This window comes from Anarhichas minor, unplaced genomic scaffold (assembly GCF_050575085.1).
Source record: "Anarhichas minor isolate MPS153535 unplaced genomic scaffold, ASM5057508v1 ptg000074l, whole genome shotgun sequence".
Lineage (NCBI taxonomy): Eukaryota > Metazoa > Chordata > Actinopteri > Perciformes > Anarhichadidae > Anarhichas > Anarhichas minor.
In genome coordinates, this window is record NW_027466520.1 from 6,443,918 (window position 1) to 6,471,579 (window position 27,662).

Below are 27,662 nucleotides of genomic sequence, written 5' to 3' on the forward strand. Positions count from 1 at the left end.
TGCCATGACTCACAGACATCCTCTGTCTGAGATAGAGCAGTGTATTCATGTGACCTATGGCCTCAAATCAGTCAAAACAGTTATAAGAGCAGGTCTAGACCGAACTCTTAACTTTCTTTGTGTTATACGAATGACTACTCACTGTCATCAGACCCATCGACATGTGAATGAATACTTACACAATAATGAATCTTTTCTAATCTTCCGTTAATCAAATGTTGTATTGTACGAGCTGTTCCAAACTGCCCCTATGAAGGATTTAACTCTCTATTCAAGTCGCTCTTTTCATTGATGTGTGATTTAAAAGGCTGTTTCTAAATGAGCCTTTTAAGAATGTTACTTAGAAAATGTGAAGGTGGCAATCACAGCAGCTGGTGAATTAATTAACGAGCAAAGCGGAGTGGTTTCACATGACCACGGTCTGACCATTGTAACAGTGCCAGTGTCAAACTGTGTGGAAAGGACTGGAGGTCCAGAGTAACTAGTACTGATGTAAAAAGTCTCTTTTGAGGGTCAGTGGTTTGTGATGATGAATGGAGGTGGTGATTAAAGAATCAGAACCCAAAAGAACCGCACACATCACAATATATATATATATTTTTTAATTGAAGTGTTTCCATGGACTATTTGCACAATTCCAGCTAAGCTCACAGAGTTTGTTTTTCATTCATTGCATGACTTAAAAGTAATTGACAGCGTTAGTGCAAAAGTATGGCTCTTTTAAATACATAGTTGACTTGGAATAGCTCCCTTTGTACCACATTCTGGCTTTCATTTTGGGCTTTTAAACACAATCGAAGGGGCTTCAGAGGACGTAGCACCAGCATCTTCTACTGTTAATACATTCAACCAAATGATCGATCTTAATGGCGAGCATGTATTTCAAATTTACTCAGAGTTGTCCACTGCGAGAACCATCCACTCATTCTTCAGTATTTAGTCTTAAAATCAAGTTTTGAAAAATAGTCAAACACAATTAAACTGTTGACACAAGAAAAGTTAAGTCTACACCGGACATATTAGCTCTTCCAAATAAATGGCAGTTTGTTATACTTTGTTTTGCAAAAATAAAAGCCTTAAAAGCTTTTAACACTTAATATCTGTTAGAAAATGACTTAAGATGGGTGTTTTTATTTAGTTTTCCTAAACAACTGAGGACACATGTTATTATCATGATGCTACAAAAGAGCTCTTAATGTTGATGTAGCACATAGATAATGTCTTTGCTACAATACTTTACTTTTACCATCCCTAATCACACTGATGGCCCCCAATCATTAAATCCTTTTTTAATTGTACTCTTGCATTTTTGACACATGTATGACGTCATTATAGTTAGATGATTTAACGTACAAAATATCCTCCAAAAGATGACTTTATCTTTATGTTCATAGTATCAGGTGCAGGTGTGTATTTCCTGGAGCAAGCAGTAGCCATCACCACAATAAAGTAGCATGCATTTTAACCTGAGTTTGTCTGAAAATATACAATGTTATCAGAAACTAGTCAATAAAAACCTATGGCATAAGTACGTATTGAGTTTGTCCATTTGAGCTGAGTCAGGTTATTCTTAAATGAAAAGCTAGCTCCCTCATGTGGACAAGACTGGGACACATCGAGCCATAACCCATTCCTTGTTAAATAAATCATATTACTGTAATCCTATGGTAGTTTATGTTTCAGTTAAAACGCATTAGTACACTCATAGCACACAGACACACACACACACACACACACACACACACATTAATGCATGTTGACAAATTGTTTAACAGACCAAAATATAAATCAATAAATAAGGGCTTTGAATATCTGAGCTAGAAACGAATACAATACACAAGTCGTTAGCTACAAGCATAGTGTTCTATATAAATTAACATCTTGACTATTAATATGACCAAATTAAACGGATGCTATTTGGCATATTATGAGTCTTTCTCTCACAAACTGTATAACAGCACTTGCTTGCAATGTTGTTCCCTTTTCATGTACTTGTATATGGATGTTATCCTACTATTCAAGTTTTTTTAGTTTTTTTTAAAGTAGTAACGAAAGGTTCTGGGTCCAGATGGGCTCCGCGACCATAATGTAAACCTCACAAACATCGTCTTAAAACCACTGCGCTGTGCATTCACAACCCAGCAACATCTTTTAACAACCAACCCGAGCAACTAAGACTAAAAGAAACCTTCAGCTTCATTGTTCATGCAAAATGTTAGCATTTCGGCAACTTGGTACTTCCTTTAAGTGATCTGTTTTGAAGGTTGTTCTACGTTAGGGGCTGATCATCGTGGCTTTGTTCTTCCAGCAATGTTTGTATGCTTACATGGATTTCCTGTTTGGCTCCTAGTTAGTACTCTCAAAGAACATGAAATCCTGTGGAGAGAAGCAGCACAAATAAAGTGTTAATGGCAAAGCAAATGCATTTCATTGACACAGTATACCAACATGGGGTTAAAATAGATCCGGAGGGGTTAGAATGCATCCAGTGATCGCTGGTCGCTGCCAACTTGGCCGAGAAAGCTGAGATTTTAGCAAATGTGGGTCATGACACTGCAGAAAGTTGCTCTGACAAGCTGTTTTGCATTTGTGGTGATTGTGATGCTTTCATGTCATGTTTTCCCGCAAACTGTAGGCTACAGTAAGTGGTGCATTAAGTGGTAAGTGCACAAAGCTCCGACTAGCATTGAACTGAACGACATCATTCCCCAAGAAAGTTAGGTCATATGAGGCTACTGCATTTGAAACAGCCACGGCAATGGCTACTCTGACATTTGATTTTGTTGACGTTGACGAACAACTAAAGACCCAGTAAAAAAAAAACGCTTATTACTTTACTTACAATGAGAAAACATGCACCGATCATTACAGCCTTCATCCTCACGTCCAGGTCCATGGGGAACTGGATACCAAAGTTGTCTGAATCTGTAAACGCCTCCCGAAGAAGCCCTGTCCACTGCTTACTGATTTTCCCAATCTTACTGACTTCATCCATCGTCAAAACCTGCGGAAAGAGTTTACAGAGAGGACAAAATGCAGACATGTGTTGCATTAGGATGAAGATCAATCCCTGAACCGGTTTTGGTTGTATTGGAGGGAGATCATGGAACAATTCATAATCCCATCCAATTTCAGCTTTTTTTGCCCTCTGCCACAGTAACTTGAATTTTCTATCCCAGTAATGACTTCAAAGCAGCGAGGGAAGAACCGGGATGGTAATATCATGCTTCACTTCCCCCTCCTGTGGGTCTGGTAAAAAGGTCTGTGTCACTGACCCAAATCCCCTTCACTGCTCAATCTAATAAAACCAGCTGAGCCGTGCAACAATGGCCACACTGTGCCACACAAGAGCATGCCCTGTGCGGCGGCTTCATCCCAGCTACAGCACGCTCTGATGGGAAACATATTTCCTGCTTCGGAGCACGAGGACGATCCCTTTCAAAAATGTCCAGAGGGCCAGAATGTTACCGTGTCCCGTTCTGTTTTCACAAGTTTAATGGATCTCTGTGTTTAGATAAACCCACCTCAAAGTCGACATCTGGCAGGCAGCTCCATCCACAGAAGGGCCCGTGGATCTTCAGCACAGGCTCGGAGTGTTCGTCGGTGACGATGAATTTGGGGGAGAACGGGTGCCACTGTTGTTTAACGTAGCCCACTGTGTTACCAGGGGGGGACTGCACCTCCAGCTGAGTGAGGGATTGTAACAAGAGTGTGATTTGTGGCCACATCCTCGCAAGAAACTGATAATGGTGAACACAAAAACACCTTGAACACTATAATCTCATGTTAAAACGTGGTCTCACCCACCTCTTGTAGGCAACAAGGGAAGCAGCACGACATGCACTTGAGCGGCCTGGTGACGGTGATGACCTCCTGTCCAAAATTGTCAAGGACGTGGATGTTGAAGGAGCGCAAGGGACCGCAGCACTGTCGGCTCAGACAGTCGTTCTCCTCGACGGCGTAGAACACATTCTGACCCAGGCTGTTGCGGACTTCGTATTTGTTGTTGCTTTCGAAGCCGACGAGGGCTGCGTGGACGAACAACACGCATAAAGAGATGTCATCGCTATCCAGACCCAATGTGTACTCAACATAACTAGCAGCATGAATTATGTATTGTCTCAGAAGCCGATGCGTGTTTACATACCTTCAACAAGCTCAACTTTCTGTTTGATGAGCAGCTGATCCACCTGGAAAACAACACAACCACATGCACTGGATTCAACTGTATTCATTTCTGTCTGTTAAATGCAGCAGTTCAGTGGGTGTAGTGGGAAGGGAGTGGAGTTTTTGTCACTAGTCTTGTATATATTTTTTTTTGTGTGGACATTATGTACTTCTAAAGCACCACTAATGTGTATAAATACTCCAACAGAGGAATTGCAGTAGGCCCACAGCTTCTGGGTTTCAGATCTTTTTTTTTTTTTTTTTTTTACAGTGGACCAGTTCACTTGTCATAGCACAGCTGTTATTGTTGACAGTAAAGATGGCCCTGTTCTATTGAAGTGAGCCGTGACAGTGAGTCAGCATGCACAATAGCCGGGCCCTGAAACTGAAGCAGCTTCTTCTATTTAATTATTTACACCTTTTTTTTTTTTCCTACTGTGACATGTTATTAAAATGTCTTTACAGGGAAAAAAAGGCCCATCTCGTGCAGCATCACTGCATTATAGTATCCATCTATTCAGATTTAGGGTGTGAAATATGTTTTAAGACCAACGACTCTACTGTCACTGGACTATTCGATGATATTGTATCCTAAACTTGATACGATGATGTTAAATAATTAGAGAATGAAAAGAGTCAGTGATACTTGCTCATTTCCTCTGCCCTTAAGAACAGACTCCATGTGGGTCGTGGACTAAATGGCACCAACATTTAGAAAACAAAGACTTAAACTGCTTCCTTTCCTACCTGGGTCAGGTATTCTAATCCCGGTGGACAGCCTGGTATTTCAGGGTTGGGCACAGCGTACATATTCATGTTGTCAGCCTGGAACGACATCTGTTGATACATGGAATGATTAGTAGAGTGAGACACAGCGCCATCGTGTGCTTCTTTAGGGACCGACACGGTGGGCGACACAGATAATCTCGGTTGTATCTGGAAGTGACGGGGGCTTCTGACGGGAAGACAACAACACGAGAGCGCTGACTCAGTTTGGCTTTAAACAAACGGGCCTAAAACCGACACGCGCAGCGCCTCTCGTGTCCAATATGTAGGGCATTAGTGCGGATCTCTGGAACTGATTGTTTTAAGAAGCGTGTGATATTTACAAGCTGTGAATGTTTCGTCCGCTAGTAAAGAGAGAAGAGAGCGCGCGCCCGAGGTTTGGATCTACCTCCCTAAAACATTCAAGGGAGACGGCGAGTTGTTAGAAGCGACGAACTACCGACAAAAGGCTCCTTACGTCACAGCCTGTGCAGTTTATGTTCCAAAACAGACAGCCGTTTCATCGCGATCGGGATTACTCACCGAGATTTCACCTGCTACTCCAAATAATAACAGGCCACTCCGGAACCAAGCCCACGGAATAAAGCTATAATCTCATTGGTTGACGTCACCGCACTTCCCTTTTGTCATGCGCCAATGACGAGACGGCAGTGTAGAAGAGCGCTCAACAGAAAGCTAGAACGAGATATAGTAGAACACAGCAGACTATCAGTGTGGGCCGAGTTGTTTTATTACGCAGCCTGCCGTGTAGAAAACATACACACGGTTTGTTCATTGCTCAAATTAACATTTCCCCTGCAATTTCTGATTAATAAACCCACATTAGAAGCTGAACAGAGGTTTTATTGGCCGTGTTTCAGAACTATTTACAGTATTGATCAATTGACAGATTTGAGTTTTCCCTCCTCTCACACAAGCAAGCATAATACCTCCAATGTATTTTAATATTATCATATGTTGTATTACTACATTCAGTTTTTACCAAATGTATTTCATTGTTTATAATAAACCTTTACATCTACACATGATGTACTATATTTTAGTACAGATAATTGTAGTGTCATTTTGCTCAATGTTGTGACTTAGTTTTTGTATCCTTGAAAATACATATAGTGACTGATTCTTCATTTTTTTCCCAAAGAATAAGCTGTAATCCAACATCCACCCAAAGATCAGGGGCTGCATTCACGAACATTCTGTGAATACTCTCCGAAAGTTCCTAACTCTGCCTAAAATGTTCTAGCAAGGAGCTTAAGAGTGATTTAGGAAACTTCTCAGAGCAACTCTGAGCAAGGTACTAATACTATTTTATGTAATGAATAACTATCTACTTTAAAAGTATGTTTGAAAACACAGGCCTACCTGTGCAGTAACCCATTCGCATGCTGGTAGTTGTAATATTTATTTACTTATGTTTATTTACCATGCTGGTAATTTTAGCACTTGATATTAACGGTTTCGTTGATCGATTTCTATATAAATAGCTGCGTTGGTCGGCATGTAAACCTTTAAACCAAACACTTGCATTATTCTAGTTGCCAGATGTCTCAGTGTTGTGATCACTTTCATTTCTGGCATTATAGCTTTATTGCGTTTGGTGGGAGATGTGAGCACAGTGAGATTGACCACAAGCATTGTCCCTGCACCATGTAATCTGTGACGTTTAGTAACTCACCTGTGTAGTAAACTCTCAGCTGCAGTGTGAATATCAAGTACTCAGTGTGTTTAAATGTGTGCACGTCACAGTCTGCTGAAAAACCTATTCTTACATTATTCCGGGGACACATGTCCTTTTATACATGCACATGAATACTATTATGGACAGACAACATGAGCAGACTTCCAACCCTAATCAAATGTTTTAAGAAGATAGTACGTTTTAAGTTTTAATGATCCTGTGGTCATCCCTATAACCCATTTTAACAGTTAGAATATGAGTCTGTGCAGATTATAAGGATACATATGAATCAAACGCTTTATTGCCAAGTACGTTTGCACATACAAGGAATGTAGCTTGGTGATTGGTGCATAACAATAAACAGTGTGAAATTTAATAATGGAAAAATAATGAAAAATGTACAATAGAATAAACAAACAAGTTAAGAGTACATTAAAATAAACCTGTTATTAAAGAGTCAAGTGTAAATATGAAGAGTTGACTCACATACAACAACACGTATACATCAGTAAAAACACATTTGTAAATAATGGCAACAAAAATATGGACTAGACACAATACATAAACATAAACACTGAATGAATGCAACCCTCCAAGAATAGCACTGTGCTTCTGTGAAGGTTATATTCATACTATCTGATGTCCCGCAGTGCTTGTGTTGCATCTATTCTGGCAAACTGCTTGTTATGAGAGACACTATAGTTTTGTGCAGTGGGAGAAAAACTGTTGACTGCGGTAACCACAACGCTGTGCTCCATGTCACTCAGCTGCACACTCCAGCAATACAGACATGACGGTAAAACACAGCTGCAGGCTCACCATTGTGATCTGATGAGTTCAATGCAAACAGTAATGTCGACTCAAAGACAACTGAAAGATGAGCTTTTTTTTCTGATTGTAAAAATCCTTTTCACAGTCTTACACTGCATCACATAAAATCTAAAGTGTGACATTGGTAGTTTCACATTTTCAATAAAAGTTGTTACAATCCTCATAACACACAACTGATGCACACTTGAACTGCATGTGTGTGTGTGTGTGTTGTTATACCTTGTATCCACTGGAGAGCAGTGTTGAGCTAACGATTCTCGGCCTCATGGCCATTACCAAGACTAATGCAGGAATTGCCTTTTTCATTGTTAAACGAAATAGGCTGCACACACAGTACACACCCACAGATACACTTACTACCCTGTTACAAATGACACAACGTTGTTTGGCCGAGTATCCTTATTTGCGAATACAAATTACCTGATTTCCTCAAGCGCTACTGATTTCTCCAAGAAACGCTAATGAGAACAAATGATGACTCGCACACAGATCTGCTGACACTTCAGGCACAGACAACTAAAACACGTTTTAATTGATTTCTGTTGCTGTAATTGCTTACAGTGACCTCACATAGCCTGGAAAGCACAGCATTTATAATAAGTAGTGTGTTTTCTGCTGTGCAGACACATTATGTATTTTTTTACATTAGCTATACATTTTTTACTATTTAGTGTCTTTAATTACGCTTCAAACACACTGCATCACACGTAAGATGAAGCTGTACCATTGGTAGCGTCGAGGGCCCTTCTTATCACCCCCAACTGCCCGACCAGAACCCCGAAACTTCATGTTCTTCATCAGTGAGATCAAAACAAAGTACTGCAATGACTTTGAAATGGTGGCGTTCTGTGCTCCCATCTGAATAAACAGACCGGACAGTCAGGGGTCTTTGAAGCCCGTCAGATTGTCTTCCTGACTCCAAGAGCCCAGTTACTCCCACCAGGGGTGTGTGTGTGTGTGTGTGTGTGTGCGCTCACCAATTGTACAGTCTCTGCTCTCTACATTCCTACCTGTTTTACAATATGTCTGTGTGTTTGTGTTTTTTCTTTAGGGGGGGGGGGGGGCGTTAAGGTGGTGCTCTTTACCCGCACGGGTAATCTTTCGTGCACTCCTAACGAGGTTGTCATATTCGGCGCATAATGAGGAGCCTAAAGATGAATGTGAAAATGCCTCCATTACACCGCTTTCCTCCTCTTGTTCATTAGGTTAGCATAAGGTTACAATACATTACACCGGTCCCGATGTTCCACACACAACATTGCGTGTGTCACTGAGGGGTTTGTGTGTTAGTTTGCCATGATAATATTTATTTATGTACACACAAGCATGCATAGTACTACTGTACTTGCCCAAATTGAACCCTTATCTGAACCTCAGATTCTCAGCCTAAATCTGACTTTTTATTATAGGGGTGTTAGGACAGTAGGGCTTACGAACGTCCCCATCACAAGGGTTTTCTAATACATTATCTCTGTAACTCACACCCTCACACACACACAAAAAAATGCAAATCTATTCTGCATGTTTTCATCATCTGTGGATGTCCAAAATTGCCACATTCACCGCTTTTGTTATTCCGTCTCTGTCTCTTCACCTCTGCCCATCCCTCACCTCCCTCCCTCCTTTTTTTTATTTCTCCCATTTCTGCGCCCCTGACAAGTGCTTTGTTTGCCGTGACTTTCCATGCGGTTATCTGAGCAGAGACAGTATGCCTCGCCCTGGCACAGGACCTCAGTTTCCACGGCAACTTTATAATTGTTTTGGATGTGTTCCAAGCGCCACTGGATACCGCGGCATTATTGATGTCAAAAGAAACATGTATGAAATGAGGAGTTGTGGAGGCGTCCATATGGTTCTGTACACAGCCTCATGCAACGCCATTTAACCGCTTTTTCAATGGGAGTTTTGTGATACCGCTGAATGGGTCCCACATGTGTCGCATGATATTTCATAATTTTGATCTTTCTTTTCCACAAAGGGATAATGGCACGCAATACAGCTACTGAGCTGTGCAATATTCCCCCTATTCATGTCATTAAGTCATTGTCACAGTATGCACTGCTGGCTTGAGTATGTCGACCATACTGAATACAATATGTCCATCATCAAAAAAAAAAGAATTCTGAATAGTGAAAATGAGAATGGAGTCCATCTCCACACATGACGGAAAACAAAAGTCAGCGGCATCAAAAGCTTCCCCCCGTTAAAGTACGCCTCTGCCAGCCTCATTCACTTCCAATAGTCTTTGTTTTGACAGGAGAGGCAGTATGAGTTATCCCAGCGCTTGTCACCGTAACCATATTGTGGACCCCCCCCCCCACCAACTTCTCATGCACACACACACACACACACACACACATACACATATGCACAGCCTAGCAACACCTCTGAGCCATGAGCTGTGGCCACATTAACCACTACGCCACAACACTCATTAAAGTAGCATATAGTGTCAACAGCAGTGTGGCCCCCAAGTGGATAAGTCCCCAAATCCTCTGACTTAACTTAATCCACGGACTTGTCTTGCACCCCCCCCCCCCCCCCCCCCCCCCCTCAGCAGGTTCGCGTCTTACTGTTGCTTACGGAACTTTTGAGTCTTTCGGCGCCGTCGTATCGCAGAATGTGTGATTTTTAGAAAAACTGAACTGAAATGAGGTCCTGACTGATCTTTTTCTCTGATCTCAAGCCTCCCCTCCCTCCCCGCTTAATTTATGACCTGTGAGGAGGAGCCCAGGGAGTGAGAAGTGAGTGAGACTGGTGTGAAAGCCCTGAATAGAGCAGGGGCAACAGGCCCTCCAAATAACACAAAAGAGGCACCACAGCTGTTTGGAGGCAACACAAGCCTTGACGAGGCACTGTCTTCTGCACCGAGCTCCCAGACTGGCACTCACGCTGACTTTGTAAGCTGAGTTGTTATACGAAATACTGTAACACAATCATCACAAAACCTTCCGAGACATGTGAAGAAAGTTTAAGAAGAAAACGAATATTCCTAGAGTAAGTCTGCCTATTTCGCTTGAATGAAATCCCTCATTTTTGTCAGTGATATTTGTTTTTGGCCCTTAGCTGGATGCTAAAAAGAGGACGTTCATACTGTGACATTTTCCTTTTGATTAATTTGATGCTCGCAGCCGAACAAGACGAGGGAAAGATGCTCTATTCCATAGTGAGAGCCAAGCCAAACGATACAACACCTTCACCGAGGGCCGGATCATTTGAGGACCCTGCTGAGAACGCAGGAAAAGTGTCACCAGCCCTTCGTGAGCTCGCTGTCAAGTGCCGGTTACCGACTGTCAGCTGCAGCTAAAAATGATTTCAGAATCCTGGGGTTAAAAGTTCAGCGCACCGTTTTCTTCTCCCAGACTGCTGGAGAGAAAAAAACCCGCTGTCACTGCTGCCGGGCCCGGAGTAATTTATTCCCCCCTGTACAAAACTCTTCGGGCTTCCCGTTCCTGTACGTCTGCGCTCTCGCGCACACATTAGCTAGCCACATGCAGGACACGTGTGAACTTTGATGGCGGCTTTTCCGTATAACTTAATTGCAGCTCACATAGATCATCATGACTAGAGGAGGCACCGTTGTAAAACTGCTAAACGTGGAGCATCTTGGTTTGCAATTTAGTGCGCACGTTGACAGCTTTGTTACTATTTTACATTCTTTTTTCAGTCTCTAGATGCTCGATCTTGAAACAGCATTATTAGAATAGAATAATACAAATACGTGGCAAGATTAGGTCATATTTAGATATATTAACTGGCAACTCTGCTCTCTTTTTCCTTCCCCCTGTTTGTCCCATCCCTCCATAGTGAGAGTATCCGGAGCCATCTGCAGACCACGAGCCATCCCCAAAACACTGGGGATCACTAAGGTGTTATTTTTCAAAGCTGGCCCTGTCCACCTCCTGCCGAGGGTTCGCGGCTGCGGTTCAAGGGAAGGTGGGAAACTTCTGAGGCCCTGTTCCCCTTGTACCCCCCTCCCTGTCGCCTGCCTCCTCGGGGGCAGCCCTTTGAGGGTGTCATAACCGCGGCCTGTATAACATGGGTTACTGCTGACGGCGGTTGGTCACAGTTGATGAAGCCTTTAAAGAAGCTTCCCTTCTCATGGTTTCTGTTAAAATTCTGGAGAGCAGGCGCGAGACCTGGCTCCCAGACAATTAATGGGGAGGACTCTGGAGTCGGCCTGCATTTTGACTTGTGATGGGTAGAGGGTGCTCCAGGTCCATGTTTGAGCAGAATGGCGTACAGTGCATTGCAACTCTGCACTCGACACCACCGCCTTCTCTTCCCCTTTTCAAAAAAAAAAATGAAATCACCCTCTCCATTTTAGTTTTGTGCCTCTACGCTCGCTAAGTTGCCTGCACAAAATGAGTCCTCCCATGTTTTGTGCTCCACGGTGGTCTCCATTTCACGAAATACATCCACGAAGACTATGAAATGTGCTGTAAATGGACAAAGCTGCAGAACATGCAGCTGTTGCGGTGCCATCTCGTTGTCTTGCGTGTTTCAGGGGGGAGGTTGGGGGGGGAGGGGGGAAGGAGGTACGCATGCAAGGTAAAATGGGACGGAAAGCCATGACAGTCTGGTGGTGATAACATGAGTGGGTCCGCAGCATACTGACCTCGTTCTACGGAGAGTCCCCGTGGACAAGGTGTCCTGCTGGCACACCGTAAAACTTGACTGTGGAAAACACCATCACGCTGAGAATGATTCATGGACAAATCTGAATTTTTTTTAATTTATTTTCAAATTTTGGTTGCAACAGCAGAGAGGAAAGACGTTGTTCTTTAAATAACGTTACATTTTTTTATGTTTATTCCAAAACCCTTGATTTATGACAATATTTAGGATTTCATTTTGAATGGCAGACTCTTTTTCTGCTGAAAACTATCAACTTAGTTGCACTGGCACAGAATGGCCCATGATTTATGGTTTCTACATTTTTTTTTTAGGTTATTTTTTTACTTTTCACCAATTCACCTCTTACTTTGTTTACTTTGCCTACATATCCATATTCTAGTTCTAGATAATGACTAGATATTCAGTCAGGGTTTAATGTCACATGCCGATGACCACAGATGCTCAAATACATAACATTTGACATGTTCTGCAGTTTACATCTGCAAATTCAGTACAATTAAAAAAAAATAATAATAATAATTTTCAATTCAATGTTTAGTCTTTTTTATTTTTTTGTTTACTAATTTATTTTCAATATTTTTTGTAAACATTCTTAGGACGCATCAGTTTTCAAATTCAAATGTCTGTAATTTCCGTTTCCATAAGTGTGCCGAGGATAGTGCGCCAGGATTGAATGCTAAATGAGGAAGGACTGCATGTGCACAGTGAGTGTGCTGTTTCTGCACGGCTTAGGGAGTCTGTCTAACCTGGCTTGACCAGACGGAGACAGCGAGGCGGCCACCTTGCCCTGTGTGAGCCGTGCGTCGGCGCAAAGTGCGCAAAGGCTGGTGTGGTTCAGGACTTCTCCTCAGGCCGGACTTCGTGAGCTGCAGAATTTTGACGATCGGAGTGGACCTGAGGAGCCTCACCACCGCACAATGCTCCTCTGTCCTTTGTGCTGTACTTCTAACTCACCCTCTCTTTGTCTCTCTCTTTCTGCGCTACACACACACACACACACACACACACACACACACACACACTCATGCATGTACACTGAAGAGTTCTCTCCACACAGTTGGAAAGACAGGGGTCACTGACTGGATGCTCCCAGCTGAGTACTTCAGTGCAACCCTTCTCTGAAACACATGCACACACACACACACACACACACACATCCACACGTGCACTGTGTTAATGTCTTTTTCCATGCTGGCACTCTGCACACTCTGGCGGTGTTGCAGTCTGCATTTCTCTCTGAAACTCGAGCATTAACTGCATGTTTTTGTCATTCATTATATAATCAGTAAAAATTGTTTGAGGAAAGCACCAGAGGGAATGCTGAATGTTGCTAAGAACCACAGCCTTGATAGTAAAAATGCTCTAATAGCGTCTCTTTAAGCACATTCTCATTAAACCTGAAACTATTTCTGTTTTCTATTCATGGTTTGATCTTAGGCTATAAAAATAAAACAGATGGCGTTCTGAAATTAAACAAAGTAAATAAAGTGATCAAGTTATCCTCGAGGAGATTCTCTAAATCCACAGTCATCATTGCTCTTAAACAGGACCTGCAGGATATTGTGAGATTAAACAGCAAAGCAACCGTCAGCCTGGAATCTTACTCCGGGTTCCCCCAGTAAAATGAGTCATTTATGATACAAAAATGTGACCATTAATGGTTCTGGAAAATTGAAAGCAGACACACGAAATACTTGAAAACAAGGTGTGTGTGCAGTGAATGGGTCATGGATGTCAGGCAGTGATTAGCTGGAAACCTCATAAAGGTTATTTATGGTTTTCACTTTATTACCAGGCAGGTTTTTCATATTATAGCAAATTGCAATAACTTGAAATAGAAATAATCTTTCACAAAAAACAAACAAAAAATATGGAGCGATTGATTAAATTATACGTACATAATAGACTTCACTCTCACATAACTTTTACTTTTTTTGTGAAGTGATGCACCGCGGTCGGCCGATCGCTCAATCGACAACCTCTCAATGCGCCACTAAATTAATTAACAGCATAACGCCATAATGCCGCAGTATCGATCAATAACGCAGTGACACCGTGGCCGTTAATCATTTGTGTCAAAATCAGAGAAACACAACCCAGCCAGGCAGTGCAGGGGGCGGGCGGAGGAAGTGGAGTGCACGAGGAACAAGGCGGTTGATCCCTCTGCCGCTTTGACGTCAGGCATCCATCTACTAGTGTTATTCCTTAATCGCATTCACTTGGCTGCTCAGCAGACCAGAGTTGCCTGTTGGAAAGGTTTCATGTGTGTGTGATGGATGCTCGTGTCAGAAATGCCAAGGTCAATATGCGACGCAGGAGCAAAAAAAAAAGAGAGAGAGGACTTTCTTATTTCAAAAAGTGCTTCCCATGTATCATCATCTCTGCAATCTGACCTTGCTTCCCTCTGTAATAACATTCAGAGGGAGGACAACTGCTGGGTGCATGCTCATGGGCTGGCGATGATCTTTAAAACGGGTCATGGCGCCGCTGAGAAGAGGCCCGTGTCACTTGTGACAGTATGCAGGCGTATTACTTACACTAAGACACATTTGGAAATGGAGTTGTACTGTCTGGCGTGAGTGCTTGCAGGACAATTATGTCTTGATTTGAGGATTTTTAACAGACGGAGCCGCCAATTGGCTGATATGGAGGCACATCGTCACATGATCAAGTCAACAGATTTGGAGTAATGAAATGTCAAATTCTGGCAAATGGCAAACAATAAAGAAGTTGTTGCATAAACAGATGATAAATCCAATCTAACAATTTGTCAGTTTTGACTGACAATGTCAGCTCGGTTACTTTTGCTTCACATTATGTGATTTACTCAACCGCATCGCCATTAACATATAATCTCAGCTCTGGCAGTTGTTTGTACCACATGACGAAGCGGGAAAACTTCTTCTGAAAGAAGAAAGTGGGGTTATGTTGTCAACATCTCACGAACTATATTGGCAGATGCAATCCTGGTCATATTAAAGACCATCTCTTTTTTTTAAAGAGTATATATGATATTATAATTAAAAAAAACATCTTCTCCCTCGTTGATAAATATGCAGATATTGTCAGTTTCAACGTTTAACTATGAGACACGAGATGTTATAGATGTAAAGCTTCACATTTCAAACGGTAGATGTGGTGATGTCACTAAACCAAGTCTGGAAATCAGATGAAAGATGAGAAATGTTTCCCCCCTTCAGAATATGAAACTCGGCACATTCATCCCTCTGCACAGTGGAGGTCAAACATCCAAGACATGTTTCGACTGTAGTGTTTAGAACCATTAGACTACATTTAAATCGACCTACTACTCAGTTAATAGCCTATAATTACTGATAGCTTTAATGGGATTGTCTGATTGCATGGTGTGTCATAACAAGCTGGACATCACACCATCATTTTTATTGTTATTTTCTTTACTAAGTGATATAAGGAAGATGCCGCTAACTCGAGTGGCGTTTCCCCACTGAGCCCTCATCTCCGACTGTCCACTGATTCCTCGCTCCCACAGGGGAGACTGACCTCCTCAGCCACCTGGGGACGACCCCCCTACACACACTTAAATATGCTCACAGGACGGAACCACAGAGGAGGGAATCATGCCGTTAAGACTACACCGGGCCGCTGTGGCCAGCGTCCGTTTTCCTAAGTCCAAGGGAATAAGAAACACCACCGGTCTTGGGAAAATGACTTCAATTAACCATAATATTAATCAGTATTGCTCCGAACAAAAGTCAAGCTGAGAAATCCCTTGATGGAGATTGTTATAATTGCCCTAACAACGGGAATGAATAGTTCTCCCTGCTTAATTACATGTGACTTAATATTTAAATATACCATTTGCAGGGTTTTAAAGTCTCTTAATCACAGCCATTCATTTTAAATATCTAGCATTTGGAGTGGCGGGGGAGCAGACAAACACCTTTTACAGTGTGACTGGTTGCATGTGGCAGGTAACGTCAGCAGAATGTCAGGTATGTATTATGCACGAGGCGCTGTTGACAGGGTCTGTATGCGTCGACCAGAGCAGGTAATTGTGCTTTCCTCGTGCGGCGGGAGGTGAGGAGAGATCTGTTTCACACGAGCTGGAGTCTGAACTTGTAGTTCTCTGACTCATCCATCGGCAACAACGACAACAGAACTCAGACCCAATTTTCATCGCTACGGTAAAATAAGACAAGTTGCGGTAATGTGCTGTAGCGACAGTTGACAGGTTGGTGTTTTGGCCAGGATCACCAACAGTTTTGATAATCAGCTCATTGTTGAAGTAATTCATCAAGCAAAACAGCCAAACATCGTCCTTTTTAAAGTGTAAAAATCTGCAGATTCCTTTCTGTTTTCACATCATCGTTAATTCAATATCATCAGGTTTTGGACTGTTGGTCAGATGGAATTAAGCAATTTGAATCTGTCAACCTGGGCTCTGGCAAACTGCGATGGACATTTTTCAATTGTTAAGACGTTAAATAATCAGCAGATTACTCCACAATGTGATTGTGAACCTCCTTCGTCTTTATTCTGACCAAGAAGCCAATATTTTGTAAAAAAATATATTTTTCATCGCCGGTCACTCCCTTCTCTCCGTATCGCTGTTGTCATTTAGGAACTCGTGGCATGGCGTCTCGAGGTTCAGGGGTGGCAACCCCAGAGTCCTGGCCGGCAGCCAACAGTGACTCTCCCAATCTGGCCACCTAAATCACCGCCTCGTCTAATTGGCCAAATCACCCGCTGCTCTCAGACCCCCGTTGCTGCGTGGCAAAGGCCTTCTGAGGAATCAGACAATGTTTGCAAACTGCTAATGCTGTGTTTGGTCAGTGTGCAGAGACACTGAACAATTGGGAACATACAGGTTATAAGGGCTAGGGGGGGGGGGGACAAAAAAATGTTAGAGCAGTCTAATTTCATCCATTTAATGTTTAAATATCACAAAACAGTGAGAATAAGTTTTCCAGCTTCAGAGCAATTACTGCAATATACACAAATCAACCAGACACTGGGATGCAGCATTTCCGCCACGCTGTCACTTATCGAGAGTTGACAATAAGCTGAAATGCTGCGGGGCTGAAAAACACACAGACATCCATGGAGAAGCACACACACACACACACACACACACACACACACACACACACACACACACACACACACACACAAGTTAAGCAGGCCTTTGGGTCACGCAGTGTGAGTGAAAAACAGAGAGTGGGAGTGAGCGAGCAGCTGCAGGAGCCATGGGGTGAGTCGGGCCTTACGGCGAGCAGCGAGGGGCTGGGGGAGGCTAAGGGAATGGAGGAGGCTGAAGAGGCTGGGGAGGGCTGTGGGGAGACCCGGAGCTAGGGGCTGCCTGTTTAATTGGAGCTCATTTACACAGCAGTGGAGCAGGAGACACCTGAAGGGCCTTCCCTGCCTTATCAGCTAAATCCACATCAACCACAAGTCGGATTCCTCGTCTCGTTTGTGCACTTTTTTCTCTCTCTCAAAATACCATTCCTGCTTCTCACGTTCCAGTTATTTCTCTGGATTACCTGAACATGCTATCCCCTCAAATATTAGACTCTGAAAGTAAGCTCATTATAAAAGTTATCGAAACAGAGACGGTAGCAGTGAGGAAGTTCTGAGAACAGGTTGTTGACATGCCTCGTAAAGTGAATCATAAATGATCTGTGCCCGCAATGTATTATGCTGCTGTATTGTAATTAAATCAGGCAGTGTTGACAATGATATTACCCGCCATACCGTCTTCCTGTAGCTTTGAAAAAAGAAGGTAGAGGATCGCGAGGTGGAAAACAGACGGGGACGGGGAGGGGGAATATGATGAGGAGGAAGAGGGTGAGGAAGAGGAGCCAAAAGAAGGAACAACTTACTGTAATCATAGTCATGTTCAATCAGACACCTGCTATTAAGTTGATAAATACACTTTTCCCAGTGTGAGTCCGGATACACTGAGTACCCCTAAGGCACTGTTCTGCTCTTTAACTACCTACTCTGCCTGGCTTCTTCACTGAACCACTGACTCTCTTCCCATTAGCTCAACATTTCACCCGGTCTCACAAGATGTCCCCAGAATCCACTCCTTATTGGGCACTGTATGATTGACTAAATGTAGTCCTCAACAGTGCGACTGGGAACCGATTTGGTGAGTGGTTTTTCCGGCTGTTGGGGAGTGAAAGGGTAGGGATTTGGGGACATTTTTAGTCCATTAGTAAGTACTATTTTGTCCTTTTTTTCCCCTTCATGCTTACGGTAATAAGAAAAAATGGGAGCGGGTTGTGTGTGTGTGTGTGTGTGGCGGGGGTGGGGGTGCGGAGAGGTTGTTGTGTTTGAGGCAGGGAGGGCGCACAGACAAAGCTTAATCTCTTGTCTCGCCTCTTCAGCTCCAGTCGGTGCCCACATGCTGGTGACGGGGCCAAGAGGATGCCTCCTGTAGAGAGTCTTACTCAGCACGGTGTCATGGCCGCCACGACACCTGATAAACATTAAGTACAGCCCGTGATACCTAAGTGTTATTGTTGTTTATTCATTTTATGTCCCTTCAGTGTTTTACAGTCATCTCAGCTCGTTTGGGGAAGATAAGGGAGCGATACACGGGGATAGCATGTCTTTAAAATGACTTTTCTCTGGACCAGGAGAGAGTGTCACATAATTGAATTAATTCCAGGTTTCAATGGGCTCTGGGATTTAATTGGCCAAGTTACCCAGATATTTTGTAATCCTGCTTTGTGTGTCTGGCACCTGCACTTGGGCAAAATACCTTCCAGCATCTTTGGTCTTTCTTACTACAGCCCGTGTGTGGCTGCCTCTGGCATGATCACAGGCCATGGGGACGTGGTGAGGCTGCTGTGTGCAGCAAATACACTCTGATTAATGATAAGAACAAACACTTTGCAAGCTTCTAATTCCCCCCCCCAAAAATTTGGCAAAATAAAGTTGCTCAAACATCATCATCAAATATAATTTCTCCCTCAGTGAATGAGCTCATAAGCATCCCATGATCAGCAGTGGAGCAATATTGTATTTGGGTCGTCTAAAATTCCTTGCATCAATATTATGAATGATCTGAAGAATGGACAAAACAAACTTGTGGAACCAGCGTGGTTAAACGCCAGACTTCCCAAAGTTATTGCAATCTAAACTTGCTTTGAAACATGAATATCCTGTGTACATTGTGTCGAAAATGTTTTCCCCAAGTCCCTCTGAGCCTTTTTAAGGAAAATTCATAACTTTGTGGTCAAAGTTCAGAACCATCCCCGGCTCGAACATCTGAAAAGAAAAAAAAAAAAAAAGTGGCAAAACATTCAATTCCCCTCTTAAAATCGCACATGTCACTGATTGAGTTGCAAACTGGCTCGGACGAGATGCGTCTGGAGTCATCGGAGGGGGGTCTCTCTCTCCATTTTTTTTCTCCCACTCTTCCATCCCTCTCTCTTTCCCTATCTATCCATCGGCTGAGTGGAATTCATCATCTGTTGCGAGGGCGCGGCGCATGATAAGCATGCAAGTGGGTGAGATGTGCCTCTATATCACCGGGAATGAATGAACGACCTCACTCTGACCCGACCCGGGGAGGAAAACACATGTTCTGCTGGTCTTGGCTGGCTGGCTATCTGCAGAGAGGGTTGGGAATTCTTCCAGCAGGAGGGATGGGGGGGGGGGGGGAGACGGTGGGATGGAGGAGTAAGACAGTCGGTCTCCATGTGTCTGCGGCGCCGTCACATTAACTTGGAGAGGATGTTGACATATTGTCTTTTTGTTCAGACATGGCTGGTGTCTCGTTGAAAAGGGTTAAATTATTTAAGATGCATGAAAGTTAGTAGATGAATTTGGGTGTTGAGGGATTCTGGAGGGATGGAAAGTGTGGTGCATTATTAAACTTGTTACGGGGAACAATGTGTGAGAGTGTTAACCTCTGCCACAACCCAATAGACATTTAACATGGCGTTATAAAGCTGCTAAGCTCTCTTAGTCCCAGCTCACACTGCAAATCCTGTGTTTCCTGCTATTAGCCCAGCAAGCTCTTTGGCTACCTATTGTTTTTTTATTATGTGTAAAGCATTTTCCACTCCCTAAATCTTTGTGGGGGGATGGGAACTCTTTGTCCTCCAACACCTCAGTTCAGAATCAGCTTCCATACTTTCTCCACCCATGTTCCATTGAAATGCACCTCTGTTTTTACTACTGGTGAGTTTGTATGCATCTGTGCGCCCTTATGTGTGTGTGTGTGCGAGATGGAGCAGTCAGCCACACTTAAAAAACCTCAGTTTAAGGTAATCCAGCATGCACATATGTGTGCACATGTTGCTGCACTCATGCATTCAGTTTGTTACAACGCACGCTCGTGCACGTACACTGTGTATGTGTGTTTGCAGAGCGTTCCGTTTTGCCTTTGTGAATATGTTACGCACACGGAGAAGCACGGTTTGCACCACCACCAAGAGCTCATACAGTGCAGCTACCCGACTGTGTTTCAGTGTCACACTGCTACAAGCTGTGGAGAGGGGGGCCTTGGCCTCGTGTCTGGACATGGAGCTGGAGAATGTAGAAAAAAGGCGGCATGTGGCAGTGGAGGTATGGATGGATACGGGAGGGGCGTGGTCAGTGGATAAAGAGGCCGATTCCTGTTGCCTGGGCTGTGGGACGCAGGCGGGAAAAAAAGGGGTTGGTAAGGGGGCTGCTGGAGGCGGTCCGCATCGCCCCTTTATTTACTTTGACCCCAGGTCCACGGGAGGCCCGAGGAGGGCACATGCCAGACTCCCCAGGCGGGCAGAGCTGCCCTGCCCTCTCGCTCACCTCCCTGCCCGCCCCTCTGTCTCCAGTTAGATATATGTGTGTGTTTGGGGGCCAGGGCTGCATGAGCGCCGATGATACTCCTCTCCTCTTTTCTTTCATATCCCCGTTAAGACAGTTGGTCTCAGCTGGAATAAGGTTTGGATAAGAGTGTTTGCTTTTGAAAAAGCATTCCTCAAAATCTTGTCCTACATTAACGGTATAATTTATGATCCAGATCATTGAATGAGTGATTTTATTGTGACAGAGTACAAGTCCTGTGCACCGAATGTTAATGGCAATAGTTGTATTACTCTTTCAAACGTTATTTCATTTATGTTTAACTCAGTCTATCTCTTTATTAAAGAAGAGGCGTCAATATATGTGAGGTTGGGTGATACTGCACATTACTTTTTTCTCTTCCGCGTTTCAACATAAACCAATTATGATTAATTTCGAAGCTTCTCCACAATAGCTGGAGGGATATATTGTAAGACAAATTCATTTCCCAGTCACAAGCAACAAGACACATTAAACTTTAATCTTAAATAAATGTGACACGTGTTATTTGAGGATGCAATTTTATAAATGCGGATAAATAATTGGTAAATTATGCACAGGCCTCATCAATCCCTTCCTTAATAAAATCACAATTAGAAGCAGAAATAGAGGCTGATGGGAAGGAGAAAGAGAGCAGTGGCTCTAAAGATGCTAATTATTCTAATGAGGCAAAGTGTACCTGCCTGATGTCAATGTCATCACAGTAGTAATTATTACCATGGTAATGCTATTGCCACGGCGAATCAGAGTGTGATTTATTTAGTTAAAGCAATTAAGCGTTGTGATTGGAAATACAAACATAACTGCACATTTAAACCGATTTTTCACTTTTATTGGCCGTTTTCATTTTCGGCGCACATTCCTCGCTGCAACCTTTGACCCGACCCTCCCCAGTCCCCAGCCTCCGTGGCAGCATTCAAATAGTTCAATTAGAAGGAATCACATTTGGGCTCACGTTTCTTCAGATTGTTATTGTCAAAGAAAAGCTTTCAGACTCAAGGAAATTAATGAAGGCAACAACAGATCCTCGAAGCAATCATCTCGGCAACTAACATACCAGTTGTAATAAAAAAAAAAGTGTTTATTAGGCACACTTTTATTGTTTTAAAAAAAAAAATAAAACCATCCTTTTCCACCCTGACTTGTCTGCCAGAGGAGCTTAGCCTGACGCTGACATCATGTACTGACTGCTTTTATTTTTTTTAGTATCGAGGGAATTAGAATCGAGAAGTCTTGTTTAGCGAGCGGACGGTTAATTGATTGTCAAATCATGTCGTCGTGTAGAGGGTAACTGAGAATGACTCCGGGGCAAATACATCCTCAAGAACACGGTGCCCTCCTGCCCGGTGAGCTCAGCGGAGTCAGTCGCAGCACAGTGGCAGTGCTGAAAATGTCACCCCAAGATGATAGTCATATTCCATTACAGCTATCGCTCAATATCGTCATGCGGGGCAAATTATAGCGTTTCAACAGAGCATAAAGAAACAAAGGAAAAGCCATATGGATATGAAAAAGGAACTGGGATTATTTTTGCAAGGACTTCATAACACTCAAATAGTGCTTTATTTGTGGATTTGATAGTTAATCATGATTTCACAGTCGCATTTACACTCTCCAAAGAATAAAGGAGGGGGGGGGTTCAAAAAATGAAAATAGACACGTTTTGTGTTGAGAGTAACATGCTGTGACATATTGAATGACCATTACTCCACTGTAAACCGCTTTGCTATTGAAAGCTGAAGCCAGTGACAAAATCTATCCAATTCCAGTGGTCGTAAGTACTCCCAATGTATTGGACTTCTATGGGGACGCGAATGAAGCTGCTGGGCATCCAGCAAATTTCAGTTCCATCTTGTTTCTTGCCGAAAGGCTCTGGCGTGGGCCTGTGGTTGCCAGGCGCCTCCTGAGGTGACTCTATCAGAGCCAGTCAAGCCTGAAATCAATCACTCACACCCATCAAAGGCTGCCCTGCACCGCCATTGTGACTGAGCCATCTGGGCCTCAGTACACTGTCTACATTTATCTCTATGAACTATACGTGTGCATTCTTCGCTTGTGCGCGTCTATATTTGTGTGCTTTCTTTCCGTATGAGCTTGAAAAGTAAAGGAGTAAAAATGAATAACTGCATTGCATTTCCAAGCCATAAGCATTGGCTGTTGTGAATGCAGGAGGAAGCCGGGGCAGGCCTTAGCATCCATCACACAAGCGTGCTCCTTTACACCTGTTCACAGCCCTCCACTACACGCCTCTCCTGCACGGTATCATCTGCTTGAACTAGTTTTCCTGTGTGGAAGCCCTTCTCCTTTGGCCCCAGCTTTGGTCAGTCTCCTGGTCTCCAGTCCATCCTCTCAGTGCTGAGCGCTAACTGCCCCAGCACTGGCAGGCAGAGTGGAGTGAAGCGGCGCTGTTTGTGTGTATGTGTATGTATGTATGTATGTGTGTGTGTGTGTGTGTGTGTGTGTGTGTGTGGCAGCTGCCATTGGAGGGCAGTAGAGTACCAGCGCATCCATCTCTATCAAATTGGTCCCCGTAGGCCCAGAGGGTGCCCGAGTGTAAAGCACTACTTAGAGGGATGTTGGGAGCACAGAGACAGGCTGGGGAAAATGTGGACAGGTCAGGCCAACACTGGACTCCAGTGGCTCTATGGACTCTGTGAAGTATGTCAAGGTATGACATTAAATAAAAAGTAAAGAAAAATAGTAGCAATTAATGCCACTATGAAACTACTTATTTACATATTTGCATTTTAGCCAGTAGATCATATTTTAAGATATGCCTAATGTGTAATATCCTCATACTGTATACTATTGAGTGTGGTCATCAATATAGAGTTCTGCACATGAAGTTGCAAATCATGACGTATTTCCAAAGTGTCACAAAACATGCTTCAATTTCAAAATGATACGCAAACTCTCAGATTATAAAGCAAATCTTTTTTTAATCATAAAGTTATTCTCTATGTCCTTTGAGCAAATACGTCCCTGTCAGTTTAGCAGAAGGTCAGCACTGTTCAGCCAGGACCAGTAGATGAGCTTCAACACCATTTAAAAGCCTTTTAGAAATAGAAAAAGTCAGTGGTACTTCTACCATTTTTCCCTCTAATCCTTTTTTCAATACCAGTTCATTAACGTAAGGATAACTGTCACATGTATCATTCAAATCTCCCCATAACATTTGGCCCTGTAATCTACCTTAATGTAAAAATGACCCTTAAACCTCATTTAATACTTTTACAGACTCACTGTAATGCCAATACCTATGCTTCCAGATTGAAAGTCATTTTTTTAAAATCTCGAATAGCTAACATAAATTAAATATACATTTCTAACATTTCTAAACTAGTTAAAAAGTGTATATTTTCAACTCACAGCACAGTGATGTTTTATTTTAAGAATATTTTCTAAATAGTCTGAATAACCAGAAGCATTCACTTCCATCATGTGTAGAGTTTATTTATGCAACATTGCATTTAAATTTAAATTGCACCATGACATATATACTACATCACATATATAGTTTGCTTTTTAATCTTCTAATTTGAATTTGAATCTTAACACCCAGGGTTTTACAGGTTACATATTTAATAGGTTTATATCCTGTTAAATCATTTACCCTCTTCACTTAATGCATCGGTAATAAATGAATGAACAGCACATTTTTTAATGGAACAATTAAACACAATTGGATACAGTTAAAACAACCTTCAGTACTTAAAAGTAAGGAATTAAAATCAACATATATGAAAAGAAACATTAAAAACATCAGGTCCTGCACATTGTCCTACATTTAAGTACCTCTCAATTCACTTAAAACAAACCAACCTGGAAACTTTCATCTCAGGAAGAAAACACATGTTCCTTGTTTTCTGCCCTCACATTAACGTCCATGTTTTCTCCTTTCCATTTAGAGGACTGGGATGCTCGGTCCCGAGTGCAATGTCCCAGACCTTGGCCGGCTCTTTTATGTAAACAGAAACTCCTCGCTGTGAAGGGGTCCCATAGTTAAGAATTCCACTTAGAGAGCACGTTGAACTCTGCCGCGATATGGGGAGATTCATGTTCTTGCTCTACGCTTTAAAGCCACTTCATGTTGCTCTAAATGTAGCCTCAATGCCCAGTTGGCTGAGTATAAGTACAATAAACAATTCAGCTGAAGTCACTAAATGTTCAGTTCTCAAGATTGTATTTATTTGTGAATTTTGTCGGAATCCGTCCAAAAGAATATATATATCTGTAGATTTAACTGTTTTGTTAAGACATGGTCAATATTTAGCTTCAGTTATTGTTTACCTACACAAGGCTGTGTGGTATCAAGAAGATACATCACTACCACAGTTTTAATTCCTGCATTCTCAAATATTCTTACATGGCAATTGTGTTCATATTGAATATGCGAATGATTAATTCCAATTAGTGTAGCACTTATAAATAAGCACATTGGGATAATCATTTCATATTGCCAATCTAACACCTTTACTCCAAATATGTATAAATAATTCACACACTTGGAATCAATATATTTCTTGTTGTTTTCATCGCAGGACTTTCCTTTGTCAGGATGTGTTACCAGATACAGCAGGAAACAGAACTTTGCATGATGACGGCAGCGTTTCCCAAACAGTGTTTCCATGTTTACAAGTGCCGGAGGGCGAAAAAGGACCTTTTATTTCCCTCCTGCTAATTGTTTGATTTCTTGTTGCCGCTGGAGAGCTCTGCGTTCTGTAGAGAGAAGAGAGAAGGCCCAGGTTGGCACAGGAGCTCGCACACTCTCACTTCATCCGTCTCAAACACCGAGATGGCTCCAGGCTAGCCTCCCTCTCTGGAGCTTTGTACAAATACCAAACGGTGACATCTGACGTTGTCTGTCTACGGTTCCTATTTTTTGTCATCTCCGTGTTTTTTTTGTTTTTTACCCCTCCGCCATCTCAAGCTGTTACCGACACCCTCGCAGTGCCTGCCATTGTTTGTTTTGCAGCTTTCAACTCACTAATAAGCTAAAGACATAAGATATCTGTATGTTTATCATACAAGGGAATTTGCTGACACCATGAAATGCTCAATCATAAATCTTATAAGTGCATATTTAAGAAGGAGGGTCCCAACTCCGCTTGGTGTTCTGTTGTCTTCCCCTCCATTGTGTCTATCTGGAACTTGTCATCGGTTAGTTTGCACAGAGATACGATCCTCTCATCCCACACTGATCCCAGTTCTTATTCCAGCAGGTGGTGGGCTTTAAAAGTTCTGGTTTGTAAGCTGCCGTGAGAGGGATGACACATTTACGACGAGCAGCGCAGGCCAAACAAGGCAGGGAAGAGTCCCCGCTCGTGGCGCGCGGCGCGGTGCATTGTGGGCTTCCTTCTGGCCATAACACCACATAGAGCGCCGGACTCACCTACCACTGTTTAATCACAGAGGGCCATTCTCATGTAAATGTATGCAAATCAGGACACCAGGAGATTGTTTTAATCGGATTGTTGGTTTTTGTTTTGTTTCCCTCTGCCTCCAGAACTCGGGAGTGCATCGGGAACAAAAAGTGCCATTGTCAGGTGGCGGTAAGCCAGTAATTCCTCGTGCAGCTTTTTGACGTTAGCACAATCCCACCGACAGACAGATTCTCTGCAGGGACCTCCACGGTGATTGTGCTTCTGTGCAATCTCACCCCTGAACCTGGGTGCTGTCCTTTTGAGTTAACTTTGAGACGGGCTGCATAGTTGAGGAAACTGTATCTCTCAGGATCAAACTATGAGGCAAGATCACGAGACAAAGTTGCTATCTAGCCAGAAGACAACTTTGAACCGCCTCAGGTCAACCACCGGTACTGTTCTATAATACTGTAACACAGTAAAAAAAAGAAAAGACGATGCACCTTTAAGATTAATTTATATGTTTACCTTCTGCCTAGTAACCATGAGTTATTTAGCATCTCTATATGATGCTGCAAGAGCATGAACTTAAGTACATTAAAAGTTAACATACATTTGATGTAATTCCATTACCCCATCATACGTGACCGTGATGAGGAGAACGTCAACGTCTTCCAAGTGACTGACTTGTGCCACATCGCCTTGGGTTTTGTGTGACGGATGCCCCTGCCAGTGCCATTGCATTTCTGCCTGCCAGCAGGCCTTTAATCCCTCCTAATGGGGGTTGTCATCTCACCGCTAATTTAAATGCTCCAACCACGAAGCTCCCCCACCTGGCTAAGCTAATCCCAGTGCGAAGGGCCCCCTTCCCCACAGCTAGCCGCCTCGTTTTGGGGCCCAGGGGCCCGGGGGCCTCGCCACCCTCCTACAGAACAACAGCATCTTTCAATCATCTCTCCCTGATTGTATTAATCTTATCTGTGTTTAATTACATTTTTTAAGATTATTGCTGTATGCCATCTTTGCACACTGTGGGGGCCGCAGAGGGCTGCTCATTTCGGATGCATTTTCATTTGGGCACAAATCCCCATCAAAGACTGCCAGAAATTATAGGGTAGACATTTTTTTTTTCATGGTTGGGGGGAGTTTGTAAACTTCATCCTATAGCCTGAAGTCACATTGTATAGCTTGGATTACATTGTCTTTAGCAGTTTCAGTAAGATTACCAATTCTAATGAATATTTTATAGACATTACATTTAATATACATTCAGATTCATCTATTTTTCACGTAAAAGCAGTAATTCAATAGCTTATAAATTCTCCGTTATGATTAAAAGTCCCCCATTCAGAATTCTAACCTAAAAGTACAGAAGTATT

At 42.8% G+C, this 27,662-nt stretch overlaps 1 protein-coding gene across 2 annotated transcripts; it reads right to left on the reverse strand.

Annotated features, from left to right (window-relative positions):
* Positions 1 to 587: 587 nt before the first annotated feature.
* Positions 588 to 5,513, reverse strand: LOC142937680 (phospholipid scramblase 1). Of its 2 annotated transcripts, XM_076080729.1 has the most exons (7): positions 5,476 to 5,513; positions 4,915 to 5,004; positions 4,148 to 4,190; positions 3,808 to 4,028; positions 3,525 to 3,686; positions 2,843 to 3,004; positions 588 to 2,376 (listed from the first exon to the last, which is right to left on the reverse strand). In XM_076080729.1, exons 2-7 carry the CDS (start codon positions 5,002 to 5,004, stop codon positions 2,347 to 2,349), a joined length of 708 nt encoding a protein of 235 aa, XP_075936844.1. In that variant the 5' UTR covers positions 5,476 to 5,513; the 3' UTR covers positions 588 to 2,346. The 2 variants fall into 2 exon arrangements, with proteins under 2 accessions (XP_075936844.1, XP_075936843.1); XM_076080728.1 differs by lacking the exon at positions 5,476 to 5,513 and having other exon boundaries at positions 4,915 to 5,053.
* Positions 5,514 to 27,662: the final 22,149 nt, after the last annotated feature.